Source organism: Daldinia loculata, assembly GCF_022478755.1.
Source record: "Daldinia loculata strain CBS 113971 unplaced genomic scaffold F4817scaffold_20, whole genome shotgun sequence".
Taxonomy (NCBI): Eukaryota; Fungi; Ascomycota; class Sordariomycetes; order Xylariales; family Hypoxylaceae; genus Daldinia; species Daldinia loculata.
In genome coordinates this window covers 445,300-472,705 of record NW_026054874.1, presented here as the reverse complement: position 1 = coordinate 472,705, position 27,406 = coordinate 445,300, and the positions used below count along the sequence as shown (strand labels likewise).

The following is a 27,406-nucleotide window of genomic DNA, read 5'->3' as shown; positions in this document are numbered from 1 at the left end:
GAATTACCGCTTATCAGGCTTATCAGCCAAAAAATAATTGAAATCCAGACCCCACTGATATCCGGCCTTCTCAATTCCCCATACCGTATTTGACTTGCGATTGACTTGCGATCGCGACGAAGTCAATTCAAGTCACGATGGGTCTTGCAGGTCCTAGGAAGTACGGAAACCCTTATATATATCCATATTTAAATATGTACTAATTCGTATGCTTCTATAGCCGGCGAAAGCTCCAGCACGATCCGAATAATACGAAATGGAGCCGTGACGAGACGACCTTCGGCCAGAAGATTCTGCGAGCACATGGTTGGGAGCCGGGGAAGTTTCTAGGAGCGCAGAATGCCTCGCACTCTCATTTACACACAGCTGCGAGCGCCGCCCCTATCAATGTCCTCCTAAAAGACGATACCATGGGTTTAGGAGCGAAGCCCCGGCACAAACAAAACACCGAATGCACTGGCCTCGATGTCTTCAAAGATCTCCTCGGTAGACTGAACGGGAAGTCCGAAGAGGTAATTGAGAAAGAGAGGAAGGTGAAATCAGAAGTCAAGACTTGCTTGTACGTAGAGAGGAAATACGGCTCCATGAGATTTGTCAGTGGAGGTCTCTTGGTTGGAGACCAGATGGAGAGATTGACCAGCACGACCACCAAAGCTGAAACTCCCACAGAGGATGTGAAGGAAGAGCATATCAAAGAGGAATCGGTCACCTCGTTGGAGGATGTTCCTGATCGCCCTGTGAAGAAGCAGAAGGAAAAGAAATCTAAGAAAAGAAAAGCAGGAGACGTCGACTCTACAGATGAGCCTGACGCCATCCCCGAAAAGAAACGAAAGAAGCAGCCAAAGGACGACGCCCCACAGGATGACTCGGCCAATAATGTAGGGGATGAAGATTCCAGCAAAAAGAAGAAATCCAAGAAGTCCAAACGGAAAAACACCGAAGGATCAGAGCCACTCGAGTCGGAGAAAAAAAAGAAAAGCAAGAAATCGAAGAAGGATGCTGAGCGCGAGACTGAGAACGATGGCACACCCATTCCATCAGAAGAGACCCGGGTAGAAAAGTCCAAATCAAAGAAAGAGAAAAAAGAAAAGCACAGCAAGAAGGATAAGAAGCAAAAACAGTCGAATTCGTCAACGGATGCATCTGTTTTAGCGGACACTTCCACTCCTACGTCCGACGCTACTCCTCAAGAGAGTGGCGCGTCGACGCCCATTGGGACGGGCACTTCAACTCCTCGACCCTTTTCTGCACGACATTTGGCTCGATCCCGCCACATCGCATCGAAACGGATGGCCATAGCTGACTTGCAAGCAATGAATCAAGTAAGTATTCAGCTAAGAAGTTGTTTTGTATTGTATTGCCAAATGCTAATCATCGGGGTAGATTTTCATGGTGAAACCGGTTTGATATATAATATTAGCGATTTGATTAATCGGGGTGTTTGCATAAGAGCGCTTAGGCTTTGATACCCGTAGATATGATCCAATATGATCCAATATAAGCCTCGATCCAAAATCGAGAAGAGTAATGAAGCTTTAAATGGGCCTTAATAGTAAAGAGACCACCTGCATGTTTTTCTAGTACAAGGTATGTAGTAAGCAAACATGGTATTAATATCGTGTTACATGGTGGAAGTAATAGAGGCTTGGGCTTGTATAGCCGGGGTCTTGTGATAGGGCTGAGTTAGCCCCAATTCATCTTACCTCATCGAGCGATGCTTACTTCTTTTGAGATGTAATGTATTTTTCAAATATCCTTGTCCTCACTATATTTGAAAACTATGCTATAGCGTCCATGAGGCCCTGGTAATTCTTTCGTCTGAATAAAGATACGTGAAGAATTATTTATTTTCATCCCACGGTCATATAAAACATGACGGATGAGAGGCCAAACCCATTGCGTCGAGCCGGCTCGTTTCCGCTCCAAGATCAACTGTATTCTTCACAGCAACGTCGGAACGACTCTTTACAGCAATTCGCAGATAATGTACGGCATGTTCCGCCTCAGGCTCAGGGTCGGGATCGCGTCCACTTCGTAGCTGAACCCGAGGAGCTTCGTCCAGTGAGTATCGGTTATGAGGGACTTTAGGCCTTAGTTAACACACCTATAGTATGAGCTTGTCACCGATAATCGATATGGACATACGCCAATCCTCTTGCCCGTTTCTCGTACAGGGAGAAATTATGTCAATCCACAATATGCATATGCTCAGCCAATGCCAGTGAATTCGGCGCCGTACGCTCGATTCCATGTACCCGAGGCTGTAGCGCCTTATGCTACGCCGTGGCTAGGTCGAGATCATCGTAGCCGCCGCCGCTCTACTGCGGACTCATATCTCTCAGACCATAACCAGTCTTACATACCAGCGAGGAATGAACGCGGAAGAGTCAGGTTTGCCGAGCCAGAGAGTATACCGCACCGTTTATATTCTCACTCTTCATCGCCGTCGCCGCCTGCGCCACCTCCGCCACCTCCTAGGTACCCAAGAATCTATACGGAGGATGACTCTAGCAGTTCAGATTCAGAAGCCTCTCTTCGTAACCGGTCTCGTTCGAGGTCAAGGCATAGCCGATACCAGAGTTCATACGTGAGCGACTCGGATTCGGACGAAGAAGAAGGCTTCGATGAGCTCATGGGCGGTAAGGTATTTCCATTTATCCCTTCGCGAACTTCTAAGGCACTTTCAAAAAGCGGCCATAGTATCGAAAGCGATATTTCATTTGAGAAGTCCGAGGATGGGGTCTCTGGCGCAAGGGACGAGCCAAATGTTCCTAGGGCCAGCGACATGCTTCACATATATCAATCTCAATACACTGGGGATGCGGTCTCGGACGGAACACATACTGCAAAATTGACCGTAATACATGACCCTAAAAGGCAAAGACAGCCCCTTTTTAGATGGGTGTAAGTGGCTCGGAATTATAGATTGACAGTATACTAACGCGCCTCAAGGCATCTGGAGCAAAGTATGATGAATCTCGATGAGCTCTCTGTGTGTTAGCCAAGTCGCGTCTTTCCCGCTATCCGCTAACTTAACGGTTAGACCGAGATTGCACGGATTCCTGCCATTACCGACTCAGAACGCAACGGGTTCGCGAAGCTGCTTGCCGAAGTAAAGAAGACCTCTGTTAAAGTCAGGCCAACAGCAAAGGGTAACAATGTGCGACACATGGACCCGAAGCCTATCCGCGTGACCATCCCTCCCGATGGACGTACAAAAGGCCAGACCTCGAGGTTTGTGACTTGGCTATGTGTGCCGTACTTTTCGCTCGAGAAGTATTCGGGACTTCTGTCGGCTAGCACAGTCTCTTCTTTTCCAATCGAAACTTTACTTCAATCGGAATATGCTCGCACTACGGAAGAGCGTGACATGCAACAGGCTGTCTGCAAGAATGGCGAAGTTCCCGATGGCCACTGCTTCCATATTGCACAGCTGTGGTGTATCGTGTTGGACAACAGTAAGTCTACACCATTGGGAAGCTATCTAGTAATTCGAGCTAATCACCGAAAAGCCCTGCTTATCACATGCGGTCGAATGCCGAGTTCAACTTTACGAGGTGATATTGTACGTATAGCCAACGAGCCCTTTAAGGAATCTATCGGCAAAGGGAAGAAAATATACGTGTCTTACTATGACACTGTTCTTTGGGAGCTTCCGTTGGAATCCTGCTCAACTTGGTTTGTAAGTTTCTTAATCAATTAATAAAACTGAAGGTCAATCACTAAAAGCTTTAGGACTTCTCGATACACTTCCGCGAGTTCTGGCCACAGGCGATAAGGATATATCATCGTGACCGTGTCGTAATAGGAACTGATTGGCCCCGTATCGTCAATATAGTGAAAAATGTGAATACTAGAGTTATTCTTGACCTTCGTCTATGGTATGCCCCTCTTACACTCGTTGCAGAGAAAGGACCGACTGATATGAAGGAAGGATACATCCGCCTCCACCAGCCATTGGTGTTTTACAGCCAATTAGAGAAGAAGCCGAACGCAAAGAATTGGCGACAGAGAATAACGATAACAAGAACACAAAAGCTGAGAAATATCAAACTCCCGACGACAAATTCCATGTATTCTCGTGGCTGGGGATGACTGAAAGTGAGGGTGACAATAGAGAGCTGGACGTCGAAGCACTGATCACAGACCTCGGAGAAGTAGAAGATTACCTACTTAAGTCGACGAGCATGAGGGATCGAAACGCATATCACAACTGCAATATGTCTTCACAGAGCTCTGTCCATGCATATCTAAGAGGTAAAGGGCTGAGGATAGAAAAGGCTGACGAAAAATCTGCGGAAAAGCGAGGGTACGAAACCAAAATCGATTTCTATAACGCGGCCGATATTGTATTTTCTTTCTTTCTCCCACAATTATTAAGCGAAGATGCGCCGACTATAGGGAAGTTCTGGGGTGCGGTTGAGAGCTTAGTCGAGGTACGGTTTCTAGTTGGTCTTAAGCCGTGGCGAAGTGATCTAACAGGGGACTAGATACCAGATGCAAAAGTCAACGAGGAGGATCGAGCTCAACGAGAAAGGGTATCACGACGGAATGCTAACACACACAATAATCTGTACCCGCTTAGATCCACTCTCAGAGGACTAACAAGAGTGATACAATCATTTCAGGATATCCTATCCCACGCGCCAGCCTCTCTCCGAACTAAGGTAGACGTGCCCGACAGTCTCGTCCGTGCTTGGTTACATTTAGTCATTGCCCTTATTCAGGCGTCACAAAACGACGAAGCTTGGAACGAAAATATAAATGTCGCGGAGGCTTTGATACGAAGAGGAATGAACGATATCAGTAAGTGAACCATTAAAGCTATTTTGCCTTTTCTTCTACGTGTAGCTCTAAAAGGCCGTTTCTATACCTATAAAACCCGTGCTAAGCCGTCGTCGTCGAAGTGGACGAATTACCTACGGAGGACCTGCTCTCCAGCTCCGTCATCCAACCGATGGAACTCGTCACATTAATTAGCTTAAAGCTACTCCAAGACTCTACGGGGACGTATTCGAGCATCGATGACACATATTCTGATTATCTCAAAGGGCTGGTAAGTTTCACTGAACCTCTAGATTTACATGTTGATACGAAACAAGCTTAGGAGAATGAAATCACTACCAACAACTCCGATCGTTCGCATCAGTTCCGCATCACCTTTTTCAAGCAAGAGGTCGCCGTGATTCGTCGAGTGATTGCATCACAGTTGAGCGTTGTAGACGGCATGACTGTGCCTCAAAGACCATGTCGGGGCGACCAAACCCGTAGGGAGAGGGATATGCTAGATAAGGAGCGTGAGAAATCAAAAGCCGAGGCTGCGAGAATGCGATCGCGATCCCATCAAAAGCAAGGCACAGCATACGTGGACAAGCTCGATGCGTACGAAAATTATGGCCATCACTACCCTAGAAGCGTATCAATCCTTCCCGGCCCTTACTTCACGCCAGCCGGCCACCCTGACGCCTTCTCTAAACTGGCATCCACCGACCCTGGCGGGTTCAGGGAGCTCCTCGGTCGCGAGTGTAAGGCCTGGTTGGAGCGCAGAGACAGCGAATTCTTGGAGCTCGACCTCGAGGCGTCACGGCTCGAGATCATGGTAACGCTATGATGTACGGCCAATAACATAGAGCAAATCGCTAACACTCCCCGCAGAATGCCAACAAAATCGAAGTGACTAAGGATCGACAGGAAGCAGCGGTCTACGCCTTCACCATGGTCACCATTATCTTTTTGCCACTTAGTACCATAAGCTCTATCTTCGGTATGAACTCCAGCGACGTGCGCGACATGGACCTCGGACAGTGGGCGTATTGGGCGGCGGCCTTACCTACTACTATCGTAGTAATCATCATAGGTCTGTGGTGGATGGGCGAATTACATAACTTGATCGATTGGGTGAGAGGGCTCCCCTCTCGGTCGAACAGAAGCTATGCACGAGTGTCGCGCCCAACTGCAAACGGCGTCATATATTACCCCCAAGAGGACTATACTGGGAGAGACCCGCAACAGGCGATGAGACCATATAGCCGGGCGACTCTAGGCCCGCCGGTGCCGCGGACGTCATGGCAGTACTAAAAGTAGTACCTACCCAATACTGTAGTAGCAGCTTGGATAGCTTAGATCCTTTTCCTCTAGCTTGGGAGATTCTCCCATCTAGATCGGATTCGGATATCAAAAACCATGCAGCCACGTCGCGCAAATCCGCCTCACTTATTCCTGGGGTCAGGTGGCGCTGGTTGGTGGGTGGTTTGCTTTCGATGATGCCGTCGCAGATCCCTTACACCATGCAAGCCCTCAAGCCATCAAGCCATCAAGCCCTCACAATATACGGTAGAACATGTGCATGCAGCTTATGCAAGCTTCCTGCCCGTCGTGCATGCATCCGTCATCCATCCCACGGCGGCGTGAGAAGGAGCAGCAGTAGCTTTAGGTCGAGAATATGGTCGCAAATCCGTCCTATCGCATCGTGCCACTTCGGCTCGTAGCCTACCTATGGAAGACCGATTTGTCAATGGACCAGTAGCACAAGGAATCTGCCAGTCAGGCCAGTAACTAATACCATATAGTGCGGATATATGATTGGACGAATAATTCCCCCCCTCTCGGAAAAGAACCCCCAAGTTCTTTAGCTCGAACTTTTGTTGGGGGGGACCGGCTGTGAGCTGTCCAACTCAGTCCGCAAAGGCGTCATCCAGGCTCCTCCTGCCTCGTCGGGAGTCGAGAACTTAGGGGTCCCTTTACTTCCCCCATCCTCCCCGCTCCCCCCATCTTCATTCAGCCTCTCGAGCCGTTCTGCGGGAAGCGGGAACGTTCCACCCGGTTCTAGGGAAAATAAAATGGGCTATTCGCGGCTAATACCGTCGAAAGACGTCGACGATGCGGTCAGAGCGCACCCGAGACTGCGAAACTAAGCTGCGATAATATTGGGGGAGGGGGGGGGGACGATACTACATAGCTTACCTACCGCTACGTCATTAGATCTTGATCCTTTGCACCGGTAGTGTGATATCTTATAACCTTAGTTTGTTTTGTATGGCCGGTTCGCATGTAAATAAGCTGCATCGATATGCGAATAATAATATTGTGGGTGTGCGTTGTGTTTAATCGTATATACCTTAACCTAGCCTAGATAGCTTATAGGCTTATACTCGCAATGTGTTAAAGAAGAAAAAAGCAATACGTTGCATTTTATAACAACTTTTATTTTGCACACTTGGAGAGATGGAAAATAGTATAACCTAATCGGTTGTAGTTGATTTAAAACTATGTTGTATACTCGGCCCGTGTAACATGTTGACATGTTAGCTGTTAGCTATAACATGTACAGCATGTGTAACAATAGATCTCGGAGTTTCCCATAGTTCGTTTCAATTGTGTCCAAAACCTGTGTTTTTGCGTTACTGCATGACATAATCTTATTAATAGTACGTCACGCGATTTTGTTGTCATCTCAGCAGACAAAATGTTTCAAATTAGATTGATTGGTGTAAATCTATACTGTAGACTTGACATATAATCACGTTGTTGCTCTTTTAGGATAGCTTTGGAAATACGATCCACATTGATCTTTACGAATAGAGTTAGGCGATTATTACGGATGAACTAAAGTAAGATCATTTGCAAAGTCTTTTAAGCGTTGGTAAGTATGATTCTTATTGAACGATTTTAAAGTATAGTTAAGGTAACTAGACTATATTACTCTAACTTGATTCTATCAACAACTGTTTAGATAAGTTAACGCTAATGCTTTCCAAGTAGTTAAGAGAAAGTTAGTATTGCAAACTAATAAACATGCTTTACTCAACTTTATATATGACTTTTTGACGACATAATTTCATCCCTCGCCTCCTAGCCATTATTTAAGATGAACAAAATAGGGCGACCAATATATTGTCTTCAACATAGCATCATACGTACCATTGAAATCGATCTTCAGGACCTTTTTTCGGTGAGCCTAAAGTACAATTTACATATCGGAAAAGCCTCAAGTGCCATTCATTTTCCCGGATCCACACTTACGCGTCGGCGTGAAGCGCCATGCATGGTGAGGCTTGATTATTCATATTATTGACATTCTGTCAGCTTCCTAGTGCAGTTAATTGCTTGTCCAGCTTCTCGAATACGAAAGTCTCGAACTAAGTTCCAACACGGCCTTTGCCGATCAACTAAGCACTACGAGGAGTATATCCACAAACACCGTTCCCGAAACCTGGAATTGCCATGCTGTTACTTGTTCACCTTACAATGGAACCTGTACGTAAACTTTAGACTCGTCGGGATATTTCCGAAGCTGTTCATGCCAATCTACTGCGGGTTGCTGCGATCGATCAAAGAATCGGCAAGACAAAAAGATCATCGCTCCACATTCTCTAGACCTGAGCTGTTATTATTAGCTGTCAGGACGAGGAACATCAGATTTAATATGCGCTTTTGATTGAGAGCCACTTACCACATTATCTCGAGAGTAATTACGCGTAATTTTTCCGATTGTCAAAATGTGGGCTATTAATATATCCTAAAAAGAAAAGTTCTGCAGTATGCATGCAGGGCAAAGACACATTGAAGTGTGTGTTGTGTACCTGATCATGTCACAAATAAGGTTATATCGAAAATATATTGTGTGCTGTTGATCTCTTCTCTCTACGTGATAGGGCCAAGTTGGCGTTAATCCATATGTTCCATATTCCGTTAAGGGTTAAAAGTATTGAAGGGTCTACCGAGAAAGACATCTGTAAGGTCGCAGAGGACAGCGAATACATAAAGGTCGTATATGAGTTAAAGATAGATATGATATAAATGGTAATTCCGAGAAAACGGGAGCAACGCAGTTGTGTACATAGTAGAGTAATATAGAAGCTGATAGGTCAGGTTTTGGTCGATTGATGAACCCCACCACCCTTTACCCTTTACCCTTTACCCTTTAACACAAGCTGCAAGCCTGCAAGCTACCTAGATGTCAACCAATGTAAGCCACTGTAGACGTGCCCATGATACCATGCAGCCCATGATGCACCCTTGCAAAGACCCTAACCCCTTGTAAGACTGATGAGATTTTACATCCTGACCCTACCTGACCGTGGGTCTCACAAGTTATGGGAATACAAGATTGTGGCAAAGGTTTCGGAACCCAAGCAAGCCAAGGTCACGCTGTCGCCACAGGATGAGCGTTGGGCTCGTGTTAGTGTGCTACTGACGCTACTGACGCTACCGACGCTACTGACACAACCGCGCGCCAAGTAGTCTTTTTATCTTTTTTTTCGAATATTTAACTTTCGGCCAGTTCCCGTCCTCGGTTCGTTTAATTTCGCGTATTCTCTACTCTTTTAGAGGCGATAGTTGGGCGAACCTATATTGGGATAACTTTTTAGAAAACTTATTCTTATCTTATATGTGTTTGTGGTTTGTTGTGGTAAAAAAGGGAACTCGTCGCACAAAATCGCATATACGGCGCTGTACACTACCTACACTACATTACAGTCGTACTTAACCCTACGGAATTACCGTTTTCCAAGCTTTTCTTTTTCAGAATTCAGCAGCAAAGCAGCCGAGCCACTTAACTCACTGCCCCCACACTGCACACTGCCCGCTGCATAGGTGCCTCATAGCCGAAAAGACCCAATTACACGGGACCTTCCCTGTCGTATCAGAGTTCTGAACGTTCTGGGCCCTGCAGCCAACTGCCTTATCGGCTTTATCGATAGAAGTAGCGGCCTCCCAGACGATCGAAAATCCGGTTTAGATAACCGTAGAACTTGTCGTGACGTCCCCAGCGTTCGTGAGTTCGTGAGTTCGTGACGTAAGCGGCATCGCGATTCCCGGTTGTCCCCCCCCCCCCCCATCGTCGCTTTCCATATCTAGATCCGAATCCCCATCATGTGGTTCTACACTTCGACAGGTTAGCTTTTTCCTCCTTTACATACACTCTCGACCACCTAGAATTACCAATTCAACACAACCAATTCAACACAACCAACCTCCTATTCATTTATCTGGTTGCGAGGATAATCCTCTACATACCATTTGTCTCTATCCCCATCCAATAGTATACTATCAATTGTCAATTGTCATATACATCAATAAGTCTAACATCATGGCTACCTACTACGCAGCTCCCCGCGAGAAGCGTTATCACAAATATAAGAAGGTTCTTTACTTAGAACCTCCCACCAACGGTAGCAAGACCGTTCGCACCCGCGTTACCACCATCATCCCTCCCCCTGAGCCCGAGCCCGAGTTTGTGCACTGTCCATCACCCGCCCCGGCGCTCCCAGAGCCTAGGTATACGCCGCCACCGGTCATCGTCGAACCTCTACCGCCGCCGCCTCCTCCGCCTGCATCTGTACACTACTATCCTCAGCCTGAGCCTGAGCCTGTACGTGAACCCGAGCCGGACGTCGGGATTGAGGTCATCGCAGTAGACGTAGACCCAGATCAGTCTAGCAGATCCGGCAGGTCCAGGTCTTCGAGGAGCTCCAAGAGCTCGTCACGAAGCTCCAAGTCATCGTCGCGCAGCAGCGGCAGCGGCCACAGCAGACATGGTCGAGATCGCGAGGTCTACATCGAACGGGAACGCATGGTGCCCGTTCGCGTGCCCGTACCTTATCACGTACACCACGTCGAGTACGAGCAACCCCAGCAAGACTCGTTCCGTTACATAGAAGCTCCCAGGCGGTATGAGCCCCCGCGACGACGGAGTCCAGATCACGAGATCGTCATCGAAGATCATCGTCACCGGAAATACATCCGCGACGGCTGAGCACAGCACCCTGTGATCTAGCTTGTATTATATATACCTATATACTACCTACGATAAATGTTTTATTTACGCAATGAGATATGGGGCGGGAGTTTGGATTTGACGTTTTAAGATTGTCACGAGACTACGAGTACGAATCCGTACGGAGGTCATGATCTGCGGTTGGGAGTCTTTTATATATTTGGAATATTTGGAACATGGAGCCTCACACAGAGAGAGAGAGAGATGGGGATCATGGAGTTTGAAAGTACGTTTTGAGTTCGCCTGTACACATTTACGGGGACATACCGACTGCCGGCCAGGCAATTTCCTATATCAATACTTTATAATGTACATCGCGGCGCAGCAGTACTGCCCGGACTGTTTAATGTTAGGTGGTAGTGGTACTATCCCTACAATTAGTATTAAGACTAGAGTTTTCAGTCTTTAATAACTATTTAACGTTAATATGAAATATTATTCAGATATAATACCAAGAGCTTTGATATACTTGAGTGATTCCTAGTAAGATATTGTATTAGACTTGAACGAAGTTGGCTATTCTTATACACACTAACTCTACTTTAGTATTCTAATTGTGTCAGAATTATAGATGAGATATCTAAAGCAAAGGATACACTTAATCTGTTTACATAGGTTAGGTAGTTATTGGCCTCCACAAGAGATAGAGTTGGAGTTCCTTGCGGAGCAATAAAGCTGTTTCCACCTCTTCTAGGTCCACCTCGCGATACAAGGTGAACATTCCCACTTGCCCACCTAGGTACACTACATATCAAGTCTCCGGCAAGTTGTTCACCGCCATATTCATATTCCCACCTCGGTCGGCCGGTCGGGCTGGGTCTTTGAGTTGTACATACAAGAGGCAGGCTGGGTTGTACAAAGAAAAGAAAATCAATAAGGCGCCGACCGTGGAAATTTCCGATGGGCTTGTAACACGAGGATTACACAGATGTGATGTTGTGACAGCCAATCGCGGAGACCTCTTCGGAAAGTGTCAAATCTGTATCTTGTATCTTGTATCTTGTATCTTGTAGGTAATAAATCACTTCTACGGGTAATGCATCAATACCCAATTCGAATTTAATATCCCGGTGACAGGTATCCCGAAAAGCCTCATGGTCGATGGGCTGTGCGTGTAGGTACTCTTTGTCTACCTACATAAGGTCATGAAATTGCATTTCCAGTGAACATGTTAGGTACCTAACCTAACCTATCTTGCATCAATGACCAGTCTTGCTTTAGTTCTTGAAATGCGTCATGGGATGATGACGGTGTGAAGGGCAACTAGGTAGCAAGGCTATCGTGATTGTTCTTTGCATGTGTTTGTTGATTTATGCAATGGTTAGTTAGCCTGATTGCGCTGGCGTTTACTAATAATAAGGGGATGATATGTCGATTACATAAGCGTGGAATAGGGGTAAGAGGTAGTCTACACGCACAAAAGGGGGTTGTTTGATAGACTCATACGCATATATCTGCAGCTATCCGCCAATGGATATACGTGTTATTCCATTGTCAAATCTGTCATAGTTTTGATCTAGGTATGTAAGTGCATATAACCCACCGTTTTTGCAAAGTCATGGATAACCCACAATGTAACTATTCATACTATCTGACATGTACAATTACAGTGGGATATATATATATATATATATAAAACCAATATCATGATGCACATTTAGCACTTCTTTTTAGCTTCAATTCCAGATCATTAGCCACACATCATCCATACCACTCATTGGACTCTATTCCCAATGAATGTTTCTGTAGATTCGTCAGGCCATATTGCACGTCCTTGGAGTAGGTATTTATTCATGCCTTCGTCCCCCAACCCAAGAGATTATTTCCTACCTTTCTCTCTTCATTGTGCTCTCTCAGCTTTCCCTATTCAACTTTTGGACACGACCAAGCCCCCTTTTCATAGACCTACCTAGGTATCTAAGGTGTCTTTTCAGCCCTTCTTCTTAGAGAAAGTTGCCTCAGCCATTTCTAAACGAGAAAGAGTTTTACATTCAGAACACTCTGCTAGACAATTATCACACCAAAAGAAGTCTTGTCTTTACTGGTATGAACAAGGGTTCTCAATTATGTATGGTTTTATGTTACATGACAGAATCTTTCCCAACAGGCTAATTATCACTAGGACATCAAGCACGCCATCTTCCTCTGCTTGACGGGCAAATTAGTCCGAGACAACAACAGAAGAGCCACCATTGAACATAGCTACAATGTACTGGAACACATACAATCACAGTTCCTCGTTATCAATCATGAGTGGGGGTTTATGTTTTGTTAATAACGGAATGGATCATAACCTAACGAACAGGAACAAAACATAACAATAATAGCAAGTCTCTAGAATCGACTGCTTTGGCCTTATAACAAGAAGGCATTGTTCCCTCTCCATCCACCCCTACCCTCAGGCGCCTCATGAACTCCCGTCATAAGTTCATCCATTCATTAGGGTATCATTAACCGTTAACCGTTAACCACCAACTCCTGAAACAAAAGAAAATAACAATGACAAGGGAATGCCAGAAAAGCGGCAAGTTCCCGAAATAACCGAAAGGAAATTCGTTAAGCTGGTGCCAGTAGCTAGACTAGGTAGCGTCTATGCCTGGTCACCGTCATTAAAGAAACCCTGGTAGTCATAGAAGGGTATGTCGCCGCCATTGTCCATCTCACCATCTACCTTGTCTCCTGGCTTGGCTGGGCATTGAGCCGTGCTCATAGGAGACAGGTCAGAGTTTAGAGCCTTTGTATATGTTCCCTCTTCCTCTTGACCTCCGGCTAGCTCTTCGCCTTGAGGGGCTTCTTGAACCTCAAGGCCTTCCTGGGCGGACGAAGAGGCCTGGGCGTGGCTCTGAGCCAGACCTGGGGCAGCCTGACCCTGGACTTGAGTCATGGTCGGATTAGGGCTCTGCATAGGATGCTGCAGGAACATAGAGCCTTGAAGTTGGCTCTGTACTTGGCTCGAGTAGGGAGGTAGAACCGGACTGAGCTCTTGCGCAGGCATCTGCTCTGCCTGGTATTCCTGTGCTCCTTGTCCGCCCTGCAAGGCCTGCATCTCCAGTTGGTTGATTCGCGACTGGAGAGCCGCATTTTCGCTGGCCAGCATGGCAATGGTCTGGCCACGGTTCTCAATATCCATCTGGTAGATGTTGACTCTTGCAGTGAGTTCCTGTACTTGCTGAGACAGTGCCGTGTTCTGCTCTTGGAGCTTCTGCACATTACCTCTAGCATCCTGCAGTGCGTCCTCCTTCTTCTGACGACTCTTACGAGCCGAGACCCTGTTCTGGCTTCTCGTATGATCAGCCTTGCACCTGGAGATCAACTCGTTTCTGATGCGAGTCTCCTCCTTTCTCTCCTCAGACCAGGAGTCGAGGATCTTGGTCAGTCTCATCCCCGGTCTCCATTGCAGGTTCGACGAGTCCGACATTGACAAGTCTCCGTCTTTGTCGGCCTTTGTTTGTCTTGTCTTCCCCTGTCTCTTCGTGACCCTATGAGCAGAGTCCCGCTCCGGACCGGACATACCAGAGTCCGCGCCGCTTCCAGAGGAAGAGTTGACCATGCCTAGTCGGCGCTGTGGCATAGGCGGTCTCGAGTTGAGGGGACGGTTGGTAGCGGACATTGGAACCGACCTTGGAGCAGGTGGTAGGGCAGACATTGGGGCCCGACCAATTTGATATTGGTGAAGCATCCCTTGGCCTTGCAAGCCCATCGGCATACCAGGGGTATTCTGGTCTTTGAAAAAAAGAATTAGCACATTTATACATTCCACTACTCTTTATTGCTACTTACTGGTCGGACGAGAACCATAGGCTAAGGCCATGTTCATGTTGCCTGCCCAGCCTTGGTAGCCCTGGCCCATAGAAGCGGCGGCCATGGACCCAAGTAGAGTCGGGGATATAGGTGACATAGGTGACATGGACTGCTGAGGCGTAGGAGGCAGATGAGCCATGGAGGTCATTAGGGGCATTGGCGACATAGGGCTCGCCGACGACATTCCCGAAGCCATTCCTCCTGGGGTTGTCATAGTAGACGTGGCGTTGGCATTGTTGAATGCCATGCCGCTTGCCTGACTAATTGACGAGTTGTCAGGAACACCTCCGTACGAGGCATACATGTCGTTTGCCCCAAGAGGAGGAGCAACGGGATTGAAGTGAGGGTTGCTGTATTATGTTAGCTCTTGTGTCCATAAAGGCTTTTATTAGGGTACTATAACTTACGCCTCTCCCTGCCAGTTAGAGTTGTCTTGACTCATCTTGTTAGGGCTTCTCAACGTCGTCTTCGGAAATAGGTAAGTAATGGCGAATCGTAGAGAGGTGTAGAGGGGTGCTGGAAGTTGTGATGTAATGTTAGATGTGTAATGATAGATGTGTAGGGGAAAGGGGCAAGACTTTACATGAATTTATGTAGAGTGGTAGATAGGCCCTGGATAGAAAGAGTCAGTTACTTGATGCGAAAATATTGTATCATGAGTCTTTAATGTCACTCAAGTCTAGTCACTGTTGGACAATAGTTTGGATGAAGAGATCATACCTAACAGACTCTAATGCCACGCAGTGTAGACTTAATTGAAGTAAGACAAGGTAGACTCGTGACTGCGAGTATTCTATTCAAGGTTAGAGACCATCTGATGTATATAACAAACATTCAAGGCGCGACTTGACTAAGGAAAGTTGTGGTAGGAAAGTAGCTTTGGGTAAGTAGAAGAAACTTACTAGAGGTTGGATCAATCCCTTGAATTAATCACGTTGGATTGATATGTCCTGCGACAGTTGAAGGGTTGTGTCGCGTCAAGGTATGTAGTAAAGGGTAAGGGGTAAAGGGTAACTGGAGGGTATGGGGTTATGATATTCTTGTTCTGGTTGTAGTGATAGCAGAATAAGAGTTGTGTGATGAAAGAATGTTAGAAGTGAATGCTAGAGATTGGTTGAAGGCTCTGTTGTTATATAATTAATTTCGGGAGGCTGTTTACCGCCTTTGGGATATTAGGAACATAGGTACGAACTTGAATTCTGCTGGAAAGAAGGTCCGTACCTTCCTGTCGTACTTGGGTTGCTATACGACAGACCGGCAAAGATAAGGAAAAGAAAACTCTACAGTCATGCACATACGTAGTTTGGTAGTCTTGTTAGTGTGTTCCTGCCGTTAGAGGGCGACGAACCTGTGAATGGGGCCATTTGTTAGCCCCCCTTTTTCGGTGAATAAGTAGCAATCAACAGCTGCCATCCCACTCACCTACAGTCACCTACAGTCACCTACAGTTACCTACAGGCACTTACAGACACTTACAGACCCATACAGTCACTTACTTTCCAACAATGACTTAAAGAGCAAGCACACCTCGTCATGCACAGACTGTCACTAGGTAGGTACCACAGATGAAAAACTTCAACCTCAGATGATAATTATGGGTCAGTAGATTTACTAGGTAGCACTCTAAGAACCGCTGTGGCAGTTACGATAGGCGACACCAGTTGGCAGACTTTTTCTTGAAACAAACTGCCCTGGTTGCTACCTAACCAAGGCGCGTCGGATGACCCTTCCCCCCAATGATGGTGTACAAGTTACGTTCAAGTTAGTAAACAACCAAGCTTCTAAAGAGCCTCATGTACCTAGGTACGTATTCTCAAACCACGAAACCAATGCCGTGAAGAAGTAGGTAAGTAACCATGTTCCGTACTTACCATCTGCTAAAGATTTTGCAGTATCTTCGAAAGGCCGTTTGTTTACTCGCGATATCACAACTCGAGGACCAGCTAATATTTTCCCCTCCTTAGATCCCGAGGCTTCTACCCTTCCTACATCCTATTCTACCGTGTCCCTAGTCGTCTCAGAAATAGGTCTACAATACCCAACGAGAGTAAACCAAACACTACCACTTTCTGAAGAGCATACGAGGTCAATTCAAGGAAATAGGAACCGAAATAATACAAATATCCGAGAATATATTAGGTACGAGTATTATTTAGTAAACAATAGCCCTTGTTGCTAGAATATATCTTGGAGTAGGGGTAAGAGAGGGGGAAGATATCTACAACAGTGTCTATGATGCCGAAGGATTCTAGACATATTATGTTTAGTATGTTAGATCCGATTCTGCTAAGGATAATGAAACAAATAAGTCGTGAAATTATAATTTACCTCGTTGCTTATGGACCTCAACATATACTACATACCCACGAACACGAAGTAAGGTACAAAGCTTTACATACGAATCTACCTCATAGAACATAAATAGTTCAATACTACAAATGGCGCGTCCTATTTGGTCAATCTTGTGCTTCTTAGATCTTGGGTTTCCTTAGGGAAGATTCTCGCTTAGGGACTCGATGATAACTAGAAGTAACGTCTATATCATATGGAGAGTTACTTTTCATATGATAATGACAATAATCAAGCAAAGCACATGTATAATCACATCTCTAAAAAGGAAAGAAAATAGGGGGGAGCATGGGAGACAATATAGTATATAGCAGTATAAAGCTAATATTGTCCCAGAATCCGAAGTGATTAGAGTAGCTACCTAGATTATGAGGTAGATTCTGTAAGGCGATACCCCTTAACCAGCTGTTTCCGCCCTGGCACTATCACCATTCCACTTCTCCTGACTGCCTAATCTGTTGTTTCCTTAGCCAATATATCTTCTGTCTCGTCGTCTCTGCGCAACGGAGCTATATAAATATTCTCGCGAATGGGGAGCTCGGCGATCTCAATCTCAGGGTCTGTGTAATAGTCATCGTTGCAATCATCTATCGGTTCTCCGCACTTATGGCAGGGTCGTGCTCTGCAGTAGCAACTTTAAAGACAGGAATGTTAGTTACTCGTTAACCTAGTAATATGGAATGGCACAAAGGGGGTTAAGAAAGGAATAAGAACTTACGGTACAGTGTAGTCGTCGCTATCATAGTCTTCTGCTGGAATTGTGTTGCATTTACAGAAGCTCTTTCGGCCTTGCTTCTTAGCTGGCTCTTGTAGACTGTCATCCAAGGAGGGTTTGGCCTCGTCGCCATCCTTCATACACTTGTTGCAATAGGGCACCCCAGATCCCTGGGCGGCGACAGAATTGCCGAAGTTATTGTGATTTTCGGAGATAGGGACGCCAGAATTTGTGTTGATATGGACAGAGCTGTGAGGGCTATTTGTTTCTGCGAGTTTTGTAATAAGCTCCATGTAGAAATCTTCGCCGAGTAGTGCGGCCATTTGCGACATGAAGGCGATAATTGTGTTGCAATAGCCAGGGGCAAGTTCATTGTGGTTAAATAATGAAATGAACATGCATCGCAAGCAGTCCACGCAGTAGCTATGGGAACAAGATGCCTCGTATATGAAGCTAGGAGGGTAAGAGTCAAGGCAGGCGTCGCACAACACCACGTTGTCGATGCACGAAAAGTTTGATTGACTCATCTTGAAGGTCGCAGACGTCAAAGATTGGATGAAAAGATGGAGATGGAAGATGGAAGTGAAAGGAGGGTTGGTGTTAGGATTGAAATAAAACCGAGTTGATAGAATGGTATTTAGGAAAATATAGAAAGACGCCCAAGTTCCGAAAGGCGTTGGTAGGTGAGGCAATGAAAACCTTTTTCCAGCTGATCTGTATCCAACTCATGAAGGAAATGGACAGACCAATTGGCATTATTTCATGACAACATTAGGAGAACTAAAAATTCGTGATTAAATTGATAAAGATTCTCACGCTGTTGCTAGGACACGACTTGGCCTAGGTACCTATGTACATCTGCTACGATGAAGGTCTGGGACCCAGGACAGCTTTGTCAGTTGTACATATTTTGAAAGTCTGTAAGCTCTGGTCCGCAAGAAGAGTATTTGCTGACGATATATGATTGTGAAATTGTTAACGCCACAAGGGGCGCCAAAAAAGACTAGCTAGGTAGAGATTTATACCCTTTAAGCCATTACTGATGCAAATATAATTACGGGGAAGAAGCTGGCATGCTTTTCATACAATTATTCGAATTTAGTGATACCTTTATGTCGTATAAAATATTATGATACTACCCCTTAATCCCTATGGAATTAGAAAAAAGTCTGATAGAATCAAATATAGAAGGGCCTTCCTAATAGGATATAATACTAAATACCTACCAACCCACCACAAGTTTCAGCTACTTAGCGAAACTTGTAACCACATAGTCTTCTGGCACCTCAAGAGAGAGAGAGAGAGAGAGAGAGAGAGAGTATAAAAATATTTCTTGGTTTAAAATAAACAAAACTAGAAAATTAGTTGGTGGGTTTAGATAGTAGTATACTAAAAATAAAAATATTACCTAGCAAGTATCCTTCTTAGATCTCGTCGTTTAGCTGGTCATGTAGTAAACCGCCAAGTAGATCTTCGTGAAGAAGACCGAAATTATCCTACCCTCATAGGGTATCTGCCTAACAATTCAGTACCAAGTCTAGAACACAAAAGGTCCCTAGTTCGAGCCCAGACGAAATCATTATTTTACATTTTTCCTGATTCAAGTGTTATCTGATGCAGTATTGGCTATAATAGATACAATACTTTGGGAAGATGCAAGTCTATGGGATATATACGTTCTCTTAGGTTAATAGTCCCTGGCAAATGGAGAAATTTGCAAAATTAATATATCTAACCTAAAACATTCCATTAACTAATCTCATAAATACGTTCTTTCCTTATGAACGAAGTAGGAACTGCACGTATATAGGTAGACTTATAACTCCAAGAGTCTTGGTTAGTATTACTTGAATTAGTAAATATTATATAGGTAACTACCTACGTAACCCAAGTTAATAAGCAATCTTCGTATGAAAACAGGTACTTAAGTATAGCCTATAAAGATATAGCCTACTGCTGAGAGATAACAGTTAACCCGACCCCCCCAAAGAGACACTTATTCCGAAGACCACGAAAAGTCGATTACGGGGAGCCTTTTCAGCAACACATAATTCAAGCCTCAACGGTTTCCTTAGCTTGATGTAAGCTACAGTCGTTCCGGGTCTAGGGAATGCTTACGCTCAACCTACCCCTGTCAAAAGGCGGTTGGCCTATGGGGTTGGTTGGATGCCGCGTGGAAAGCATGTGAATACCAAGTTGACCTTTTAGGACTAGGTAGGTTCAGGTGTACTCTTACAGCCCTACTACCCCTGTGACTAAACTAGGTCCTGCCGTGATGGGATAAGCACATGGCCGTAGTGCGGGTGAGATGAATGAGGTCTACATATGTGCACAGATGAAACGAGACTAGATCTGGGGGATGAGCACCTAAGGCTACCATGGACGTGGAACGATCCATCGGCACAATGCCTGCATGCGCGTCATCTCTAGCTCCAATGAGTCTAATATGATGAACTGTAATATTATTTTTTTGCCCGGCCTATCTTTACCCGAGATGTAATTGGTAGAGCTTTCGATATTTCTACCTTTTGTGCCGCCTCCCCAACTGCGTTCCTAATTCGCAGCACTCCCTCCGAAGTTTTCTACAGAGAATATACATCGTGAACCGAAGAACATGCCCCAATACGCGAACACCATGCCACACCAGTCATTACAGAAAACAACCACGGTAGAAAAATGGGCTTAAAAGGTCGCAACGGCAATTGCTATGGATTGCGTTTCCGAGTGCGAGATGGAGACACTGATTTCCTTGACGCCTGCCTTCTTGGCAGCATCTTGGGCATCACCGTGAAGCTATAATTAATTAGCGAACTGGTAGTTATGGGAACTATGCGCGATCTACTTACGGAAACAATGGGGGCACCGGCCTCGTTAGGAAGGATCTCGATATCTTTCAGGGGAGCCCCTGCGCCCCTACTTTGGACGCCTAGACTCTTAAAGACTGCCTCCTTAGCGCTCCAGCGCCCGGCAAAGGAGCTCTGTGGACTCGGCGTCTTTTGGCAGTACGCAATCTCCTTGTCCGTGAAGTTACGCTCGATAAAAGTGGGGTTTTCGATGTTAACAGCCGCGATGTCTTCTACATCAACACCGACCTTATTGTTCTTTCCTGTCTGGAGACTCTGGGCTAGGCTTTCCACCATTTCCTTGGTGCTCCTCGCCTTCATAGTATGGGGCTTAGCAGCCCGCTGGGCAAAGTCGGCAGGGTAGATAAGCTCGGCAGTCTTGCCGTTCTCCGAGACTCTGGCATCGGGATTTAGGAGGACAGAGGAGAGCTGCTCCTCGGTGTACGGTGCGTGGTCCTTGGCTTGGAAGATGGCATTGTTGACGATACCGTTGTGCATGTAGCGGTAGGCTTTCTTTTGACGAGCAATTACCTTCGCGGAATATTCTGCGTATGTGTCCTTGTCCAGGGCCGCATACAGGTACCTTGGATGAACACCGATCGCCTGTGCACCCTTCTGACCAAAGCCGAATGAAGTGAGCGAGAAGGCCTTTACACCATCGGTCTGAAGGCTTCGGCTGGGGTAGACGATTAGGTCGAACTTCTCCATGTCCTTATCGACATTGTCGGCATTACGATTGCCAGGAACTAAACCGCTGTTGAGAACTTGCAAGCAACCATTGAACATCCAGGCTCCAGCAGGACCCTTAGGATGACCAGTAAGGTACTTCTGGAAGATACCTAGAACGGCATTTCCCTTCTTCCGACCGAGGTGGCGCAATTGTTGGCAGATAACTGATGACTCGTTCTTGTCGTTGGCCTTGGTTGACGTACCGTGGAAGGATGCTACATCTAGATCATCTATCGTCAGACCCCAAGTGGCAAGGGCGCCACGCAGAGGGGCGATTGTAGGATCTTGCTTCCAGAAATTATTTCCGAGACTTCGCAAGGCCTCCTTCTCTTGTCTCTCTGCTTCTTTCTCAATATGGACGGCACGAGCCTGGGTATACTCCTTTTCGTCGAATTCGTGACCTTGGGCCCGCATAGCTGCTGCCTCTTCATATAGGTATTCCAGCTCGGACTCTTTCCAATTGCGAACCTGCCTCTTGCGAAGCTCAATCTGCCGACGACGGTACTTCAGATCTAACAGAGGCGATGGGAACTTGCTGGGAGCCTCCCGAGCAGTGGTCAATAAACCTTGTCCAGGGGCTGGGACAGAACGTCCTATCTTGTCGCTTGCAGTAGTAGTAAGAGCAAGGATACCATATATCGGTACACCCATATCAAGTGCTAATTTGGCTGTCATAATGATTTGGATACCGCAGCCCTGGGATTCCATAAATCCACTTCTGGTGGTGGTGGTCGGACGCGACATTTCCTGTGGTGTGCGTCCGTGGGCGAACTCGTCAAGGCTGTTGCTCGTTGCCTTCATGTTGGCAAACTCATACGAACCCTCTTCGCCAAAGTCGTCAAAACCACCAACCAAGCAGATGCGTGCTTTGCCCTCCATGATGGCTTCGTAACCAACATCAACTGATTCGACTGCTGTAGCGCAAGCTCCAACAGGGGTCTTGATAGGGCCGGAGGAAGATAACAGAAGCATGTTGACCCAGGCAGCCATTGTGTTGATGAATGACTCTTGTAAAATATCCTTCTGGATGTCATGGTCCATCTTGCGCTTGGTATATATCCCATTAAGAGCGTTTATACCACCCTGACCTGAACCAACGCAGTTGCCGACTTCGGATACGTGGACATACTTGTAGAACTCGTACGGGTCAGTAATACCCGAGGCGAGGAGCGCTTCGGCAACAGAGACGAGCACAAATAGTGTCACACGATCGACCTGGGAGATAATGTCGTCGGGCACACCATATTTCTTGGCATCCCAACCTGTGGGAATCTGTCCGGCAACGAGGCGGTCGAATTTGAGAGCCTTTGGAATCCAGAGGGTAGCACCCTTCCTGAGACGAATAGTGTATTCGCCAGTCTCTGGAATCTCAAAAATCTCGCACTTTTCGCCATGCTGCCTCTTGAATTCCTCAGCTGTCTCCTTAGATCCCTCAAACGGTTCTAGATCTTCTTCGAGCTGGATTTCGTGCAACATCATCTTCTTATTGGGATCATACCCATCGAAGAGTTCTGGCTCAATAAGACGTATACCGGAGTGCTCGAAAATATACTTCTCGTACTTCTGCTTAACGTCCTTGTCTTCGACTGGCTCGCCGGTCTTGGCGTCGACCCAACCGGAGTAGGGCTGGCCTTTGATGGGGCCGTTGTGATTCTTGATCAAGCCCATAATCCACGCCATCTCGACGCAACCCTCGAGTGAGAACTCGCCATAGGCTTCCATCTCCCAACGTGTTCTGGAGTTACCCCAGGGACCTATTTCAGAAAATCCAGTGACGACAACGACCTTCTCTAAGTCTACCATACCCTTCAAGCCGTCGTTGAAAGGTTGAATTTCTTTCTCCCAGTTCGGAAGTGGCGGGAAATCGAATTTGATATTGGCACGCGGTTCGATAATCTTCTTCTTGTATAGCGCTTCCGAGTTCTCGCCGTTTACGATCTTATTCTCAATCGCTGTCTCTTGAGTGACTGCTCGGCGAACTTCACTCGTTTCCATAATATCCTTACGCAGCCGAGTCATGGTATCATTTAGGTTGGGAATAAACTGGAGGCCGCCATTCAGATCTGCGAATACGGGTTCAATTTGACACAAGTCTACGATGTCAGGAGACATGAGACCAAGAAGGTTGAATGCCATCTCCTGCTGAGAGAATGTGCGTACGCCGAACTGCTCGACGCCTTCGGCTACGATATTGTTGCCAGACATAAGACCCGTGCCACGGGTCCAACCAATGACGGCGCCGCAAATAGTGAGATAGTTGGCCCAATCTTCCGAGTGCCAGCGGTTGAAAAGAGTTTCGAGGCCGAGTTTAGACTCTGAATAGAGACCGTCGCTGCCGAATGTACCGTGATTAGGAGACAGAGGGATCACGACTTGGGCGGGACGAGTTTCAAAGCCACGCTCGGATTTCTGCGTCTTGACACAACCCAAGAGCCGGATGAGGTTTGTCAACATGATACGGTGAGCAAGTTCAGACTTAGAATCAATGCCGTCGATTTGGCGGCCATTCTCAGATATCGCAGCGAATGGGACGATGTAATCGAGATCCCATCCGAGCCCGTTCTTGGCATCATAAATATAGTTGACAAGTGCTTCTACATCCTGCTTGCTGCCTTGATTGAACGGGACAACAACGAGTTGAGACCCACGAGCGCCGTACCTGGCGTACATTGCCTGGTAGTACTCGGTCACCTGTCGCGAAAATCGACTGGTTGTTACAATGACTCTGGCACCTCCGCTGATGAGGCCCTGTAGGACTTCAGCACCAATCGAACCGGCACCTGCTCCAGTCATGAGAACATATTTGTCCTGGTAAGTAACGCCAGATTTAGCAGCTTCCTCGAGGCAGTCTAGGTAGATGCCAGTCAGTCGTTTGCTATATTCCCAGCCGTGCAAGTTGTGACGCTTCAGATGTAAGAACGGAATAGTCTCCATCTTGCCCTTGCCGTTTTGGCCATTGGCTTTCAAGGCAGCCTTTTTGATCAACCCATTTGCTTTTCCGGTGTCCTTCGGTAAGATCTGGCTCTCATTCATCGCGAGCGAGCGGAGAACGTTGCCATAGAGGTTCTTGAATTCAAGTTTCGCGGTCTTAGACATTTTGTGCTGCTCTTTGATGAGCTTCACAAGACGCCCAAGGTCATTTTGCACTTTAGTCCGATTGCCGTACTCGGAGATCTTCCCACCTTCTGCCATTTGTTGGACATAGTGTTCGAGCTTGCGGCAACTCTGTCGAGGAACCTCTTCGTAATTGAGATTTCCGCGAGCGTCGATCGACGTGTGGGGACCGGTTGGTACGGCTACATCCTTGTAAGCCGGCGGGACATTCAAGACTTCTTTGCAATTTTCGATGAGCTGTTGCCCAAGCTCCTTAGCAAGTTTATAAGTCTCCCCACGTTCCGTCGGACAGTTGTCGATGTGATACTGCATGAACTCGAGTAACAGGGGATTTGACTTGCTCATGATGCGGATGCATTGGCTCACAATTTCTCTGTCGACAACCTGCAACCGGCCGAAAATAACATCATAAAACATACTGAGAGCGTCTTGACGCGCCCAGTTCCAGGAAGAATCGTAAGTACGTGCTTTAAGAGGACTAAAAACAGGCTCGATACCCGCTGCGTAGAAATCGCCATGTTCAGCACTCCAAAGGTCTAGCTGCGCTTGTAGCACCTGTTGCGATTCTTGTGATACCTGTGCAGCCTTATCACCTGCTCGAAGATCCATTTTCAGGTATCTCGCAAGTAACTCCAACTGTTGCTTGAACAAAGCTCGCTGATCTTTGGTGAGCGCATCAATGGCAGCAGGATCCATCATCATGCCGCCAGAGCCACCGGATGCCGGGCCAGCGGCAACGGCCGTAGATAAACTAATACCAGCGTTTGCAGCATATTTCTGTGTAACGTCGTCTAGATATGCTTTGGCATCGTTTTCAGAGCCTAGACGTGATGCTGGCTCCATAGTAAGGGCTAGTATAAGGGCACCATCTTGTCTGCCAGGACCGAGGCCCCATCTTGTCTCCAGGTACTTGCGTGCACTTGTCATATTAAACCCACCCGGCATCTTGGAAGAAATCAGGCGGGCAATAAGCGACTGGGACTGCTTTCCAAGCTGACCATTGAAGGTCGCCTGCATTAATCCTGATAACTCATCTATAGGGGTATCTTCTGGCTTTTCGGGAGTTGATCCAAATTCTTTTCCTAAGTCTCCGACGATTTCGTTCTGGAGTGTAGATTTTCCTGTACTCTGGTTAGCTCTTGAACCCTATACACGTCGTAGCATATACGGACCTCCGACTAAATCTTTGATGGCTTTGCTTAGAGGTACTTCTAGGAATGGCTTCTTCAACTTTTGCGCAATCAATGCTCTAACTATCTCAAGGGCAGATATTGGAGCATCGTCTATAGCTGCGGCAGGGCCTGCGCTAGGTGCGGGAGCGGCAGCAACCGGGGCGGCGGCTGCCGCGGATGCTGGCGCAGAGCTTGATGATGCCGCTGGCGCAGCAGCAGCAGGCTCTGGTTCCTCCTCAATCGGATCTACGTCGTAGTAAATCTCTTTTGCGTCTTTATTATAGCAGAGGATCTGTCGTTGGATAGATTTGGCAGCATCGAAAGCTTCATACTTAGATGCGATTGTTCTCTTTGCCATAACACCTAGGGTATCCGCTGGCCCAACTTCGACGATACGCTCGGCCGTTTTCTCGCCGAGGAAGACATCTTGAGTTTCGATCCATCTCACGGGGGAGGCAAACTGGTAGGCAAGAAGCTCAACTAGTAAGGTGTGAGCGAGCTCCTGCTCGACTTCTGGACGCATTTTGGGTGGTAAGGTCGAAATAGTTGGGCAAATAGGATTAAGGATAGCCCGCAAACAAGACGAGTTTGAAAGACTGCAATGTCAATACTCTAATGGGTTCTGCTTGTTTAATCTTACGTCGGCTAGGAGGGGACGGAAATCGAGGGTAGACGCCTTGTTCGTGTCCAACAAGCTCTCCCCTCTACATTCAAGTAATACAACGAGGATTCGAGGTGGAAAAGAGCGTATGCCAAGCTCAACTGGAAGCAGTGTAGCCGGCAAGTTTCAGAGGAAGATGAGAGGGAGGAGGCAGGAGGGAGGAATTACTGATGGACGGATCAATGAATTACTGATCGATTGAGTAATTAGGTTTTTAGTATGGGGATTATGAAGCGTCGCCGTCGTATGTCGTATGGCTGGCGATCACTTTTGACAAAAAGTTTGCCTGGGAAAGACAGGCCTGAAAATGTACAAAGTACGAGGAGGGTAGGGTTAGTTTACATGTACTATGTAGGTACGTACATGGGTAACTATTTCTCGAGCGGGAAGGATGCCAAGTGTAACAGTCGAAAGAGCAGAGCTTTCCCAAATGTTGAACTGCGGCTATGGAAAATTTTGGCGGGATCGTTAAGATAGAGGGTTGTGGTTCCCCATTTCCGGGCCAATGGCTGGACTACATGTACCTACATAGTGGATAGTGGGCAACAACCTAGAAAACAACGGCCTAGAGCACCCCCCTTCCCCCATGCCGCAGTCATGCAGCAAAGCTGCAGTGCCACCGCAACTGCTATGCATTAAATTGCAGCAATAGTGACAAAATTGTATCTTTTAGGGTCACTACAACGTCGCCAGCAAGTAGACAAATATGTACAAAGTAAAGACTACATGTAGAAAGGAGAGAGACCTCTACAAAGCATTCATTTGTTTTACTATGATTTGCCGTCGAAACATCTTCTGCCCCACTATTTCTCAACCATATTCTATGGCCTATGCCTATCATAGATTAGTCTCCCATGAGACCCCTTCTCCACAGAGACCTAGAGACCCAACCCACAAAGTTGGGGTTTGTCGATTTACCTTTGCCTTCCTCATTAATATTGAATACATACATAGGTACATACATGTATTGTCTTATTCCTAGGTCTGGGTCTAATGAGCAACTAAGAAACACCTTCTTCGCCATTGACTTCCCGAAGACAGATTAGATTCAACGGCTAAGACTAAAAGAACCTCGTGGTCCTGCCTATGATTTTAGCTCTTGATATATTTTATTTATGTATGCAATTTGGTGGCTAGTCGTCATTCGACTTTAGTCTAATGCAGGCTTAGCGAGTAGTGTCCCCACGAATCCTGTTCCGTGATACCAGGAACCACCCAAGCAGCCCAAGGGTGCGTCTGAAT

At 46.6% G+C, this 27,406-nt stretch overlaps 5 protein-coding genes across 5 annotated transcripts; 3 read left to right on the top strand and 2 right to left on the bottom strand.

The window, feature by feature from the left end:
• The first annotated feature begins 48 nt into the window (after positions 1 to 48).
• F4817DRAFT_335763 (uncharacterized protein) lies at positions 49 to 1,606 on the top strand. The gene is made up of 3 exons (XM_049303064.1): positions 49 to 160; positions 221 to 1,322; positions 1,384 to 1,606. Exons 1-3 carry the CDS (start codon positions 138 to 140, stop codon positions 1,405 to 1,407), a joined length of 1,149 nt encoding a protein of 382 aa, XP_049159801.1. The 5' UTR covers positions 49 to 137; the 3' UTR covers positions 1,408 to 1,606.
• A 266-nt stretch (positions 1,607 to 1,872) lies between these two features.
• On the top strand, positions 1,873 to 6,078 carry F4817DRAFT_315307 (uncharacterized protein; the record flags this gene model as incomplete). Its single annotated transcript, XM_049300519.1, has 11 exons — positions 1,873 to 2,061; positions 2,111 to 2,904; positions 2,953 to 2,992; positions 3,044 to 3,458; positions 3,513 to 3,682; positions 3,736 to 3,881; positions 3,935 to 4,436; positions 4,491 to 4,806; positions 4,893 to 5,056; positions 5,108 to 5,599; positions 5,656 to 6,078. 11 exons carry the CDS (start codon positions 1,873 to 1,875, stop codon positions 6,076 to 6,078), a joined length of 3,651 nt encoding a protein of 1,216 aa, XP_049159800.1.
• Positions 6,079 to 9,322: 3,244 nt separating this feature from the next.
• F4817DRAFT_335751 (uncharacterized protein) lies at positions 9,323 to 11,229 on the top strand. Its single transcript, XM_049303063.1, has 2 exons — positions 9,323 to 9,898; positions 10,113 to 11,229. The coding sequence occupies exons 1-2, from the start codon at positions 9,877 to 9,879 to the stop codon at positions 10,757 to 10,759; spliced, it is 669 nt and encodes a 222-aa protein (XP_049159799.1). The 5' UTR covers positions 9,323 to 9,876; the 3' UTR covers positions 10,760 to 11,229.
• Positions 11,230 to 13,370: 2,141 nt separating this feature from the next.
• F4817DRAFT_315305 (uncharacterized protein) lies at positions 13,371 to 15,023 on the bottom strand (the record flags this gene model as incomplete). The annotated part of the gene is made up of 3 exons (XM_049300518.1): positions 13,371 to 14,503; positions 14,561 to 14,931; positions 14,989 to 15,023. The coding sequence occupies 3 exons, from the start codon at positions 15,021 to 15,023 to the stop codon at positions 13,371 to 13,373; spliced, it is 1,539 nt and encodes a 512-aa protein (XP_049159798.1).
• Positions 15,024 to 20,083: 5,060 nt separating this feature from the next.
• Positions 20,084 to 26,667, bottom strand: F4817DRAFT_335743 (uncharacterized protein). Its single transcript, XM_049303062.1, has 3 exons — positions 25,504 to 26,667; positions 20,492 to 25,452; positions 20,084 to 20,438 (listed from the first exon to the last, which is right to left on the bottom strand). The coding sequence occupies exons 1-3, from the start codon at positions 26,024 to 26,026 to the stop codon at positions 20,328 to 20,330; spliced, it is 5,595 nt and encodes a 1,864-aa protein (XP_049159797.1). The 5' UTR covers positions 26,027 to 26,667; the 3' UTR covers positions 20,084 to 20,327.
• Positions 26,668 to 27,406: the final 739 nt, after the last annotated feature.

Bases quoted from the DNA above. Each gene is read 5' to 3' on its own strand.
- F4817DRAFT_335763 (XM_049303064.1), top strand. From the start codon at position 138: ATGGGTCTTGCAGGTCCTAGGAA. The intron at 161-220 runs GTACGGAAACCC...ATGCTTCTATAG, and splicing joins GGTCTTGCAGGTCCTAGGAA to CCGGCGAAAGCTCCAGCACG. The intron at 1,323-1,383 runs GTAAGTATTCAG...TCATCGGGGTAG, and splicing joins ACTTGCAAGCAATGAATCAA to ATTTTCATGGTGAAACCGGT.
- F4817DRAFT_335751 (XM_049303063.1), top strand. From the start codon at position 9,877: ATGTGGTTCTACACTTCGACAG. The intron at 9,899-10,112 runs GTTAGCTTTTTC...CCTACTACGCAG, and splicing joins GTGGTTCTACACTTCGACAG to CTCCCCGCGAGAAGCGTTAT.
- F4817DRAFT_335743 (XM_049303062.1), bottom strand. From the start codon at position 26,026: ATGCGTCCAGAAGTCGAGCAGGAGCTCGCTCACACCTTACTAGTTGAG. The intron at 25,453-25,503 runs GTCCGTATATGC...ACCAGAGTACAG, and splicing joins CATCAAAGATTTAGTCGGAG to GAAAATCTACACTCCAGAAC. The intron at 20,439-20,491 runs GTAAGTAGATCG...AATTAATTATAG, and splicing joins CCGGTGCCCCCATTGTTTCC to CTTCACGGTGATGCCCAAGA.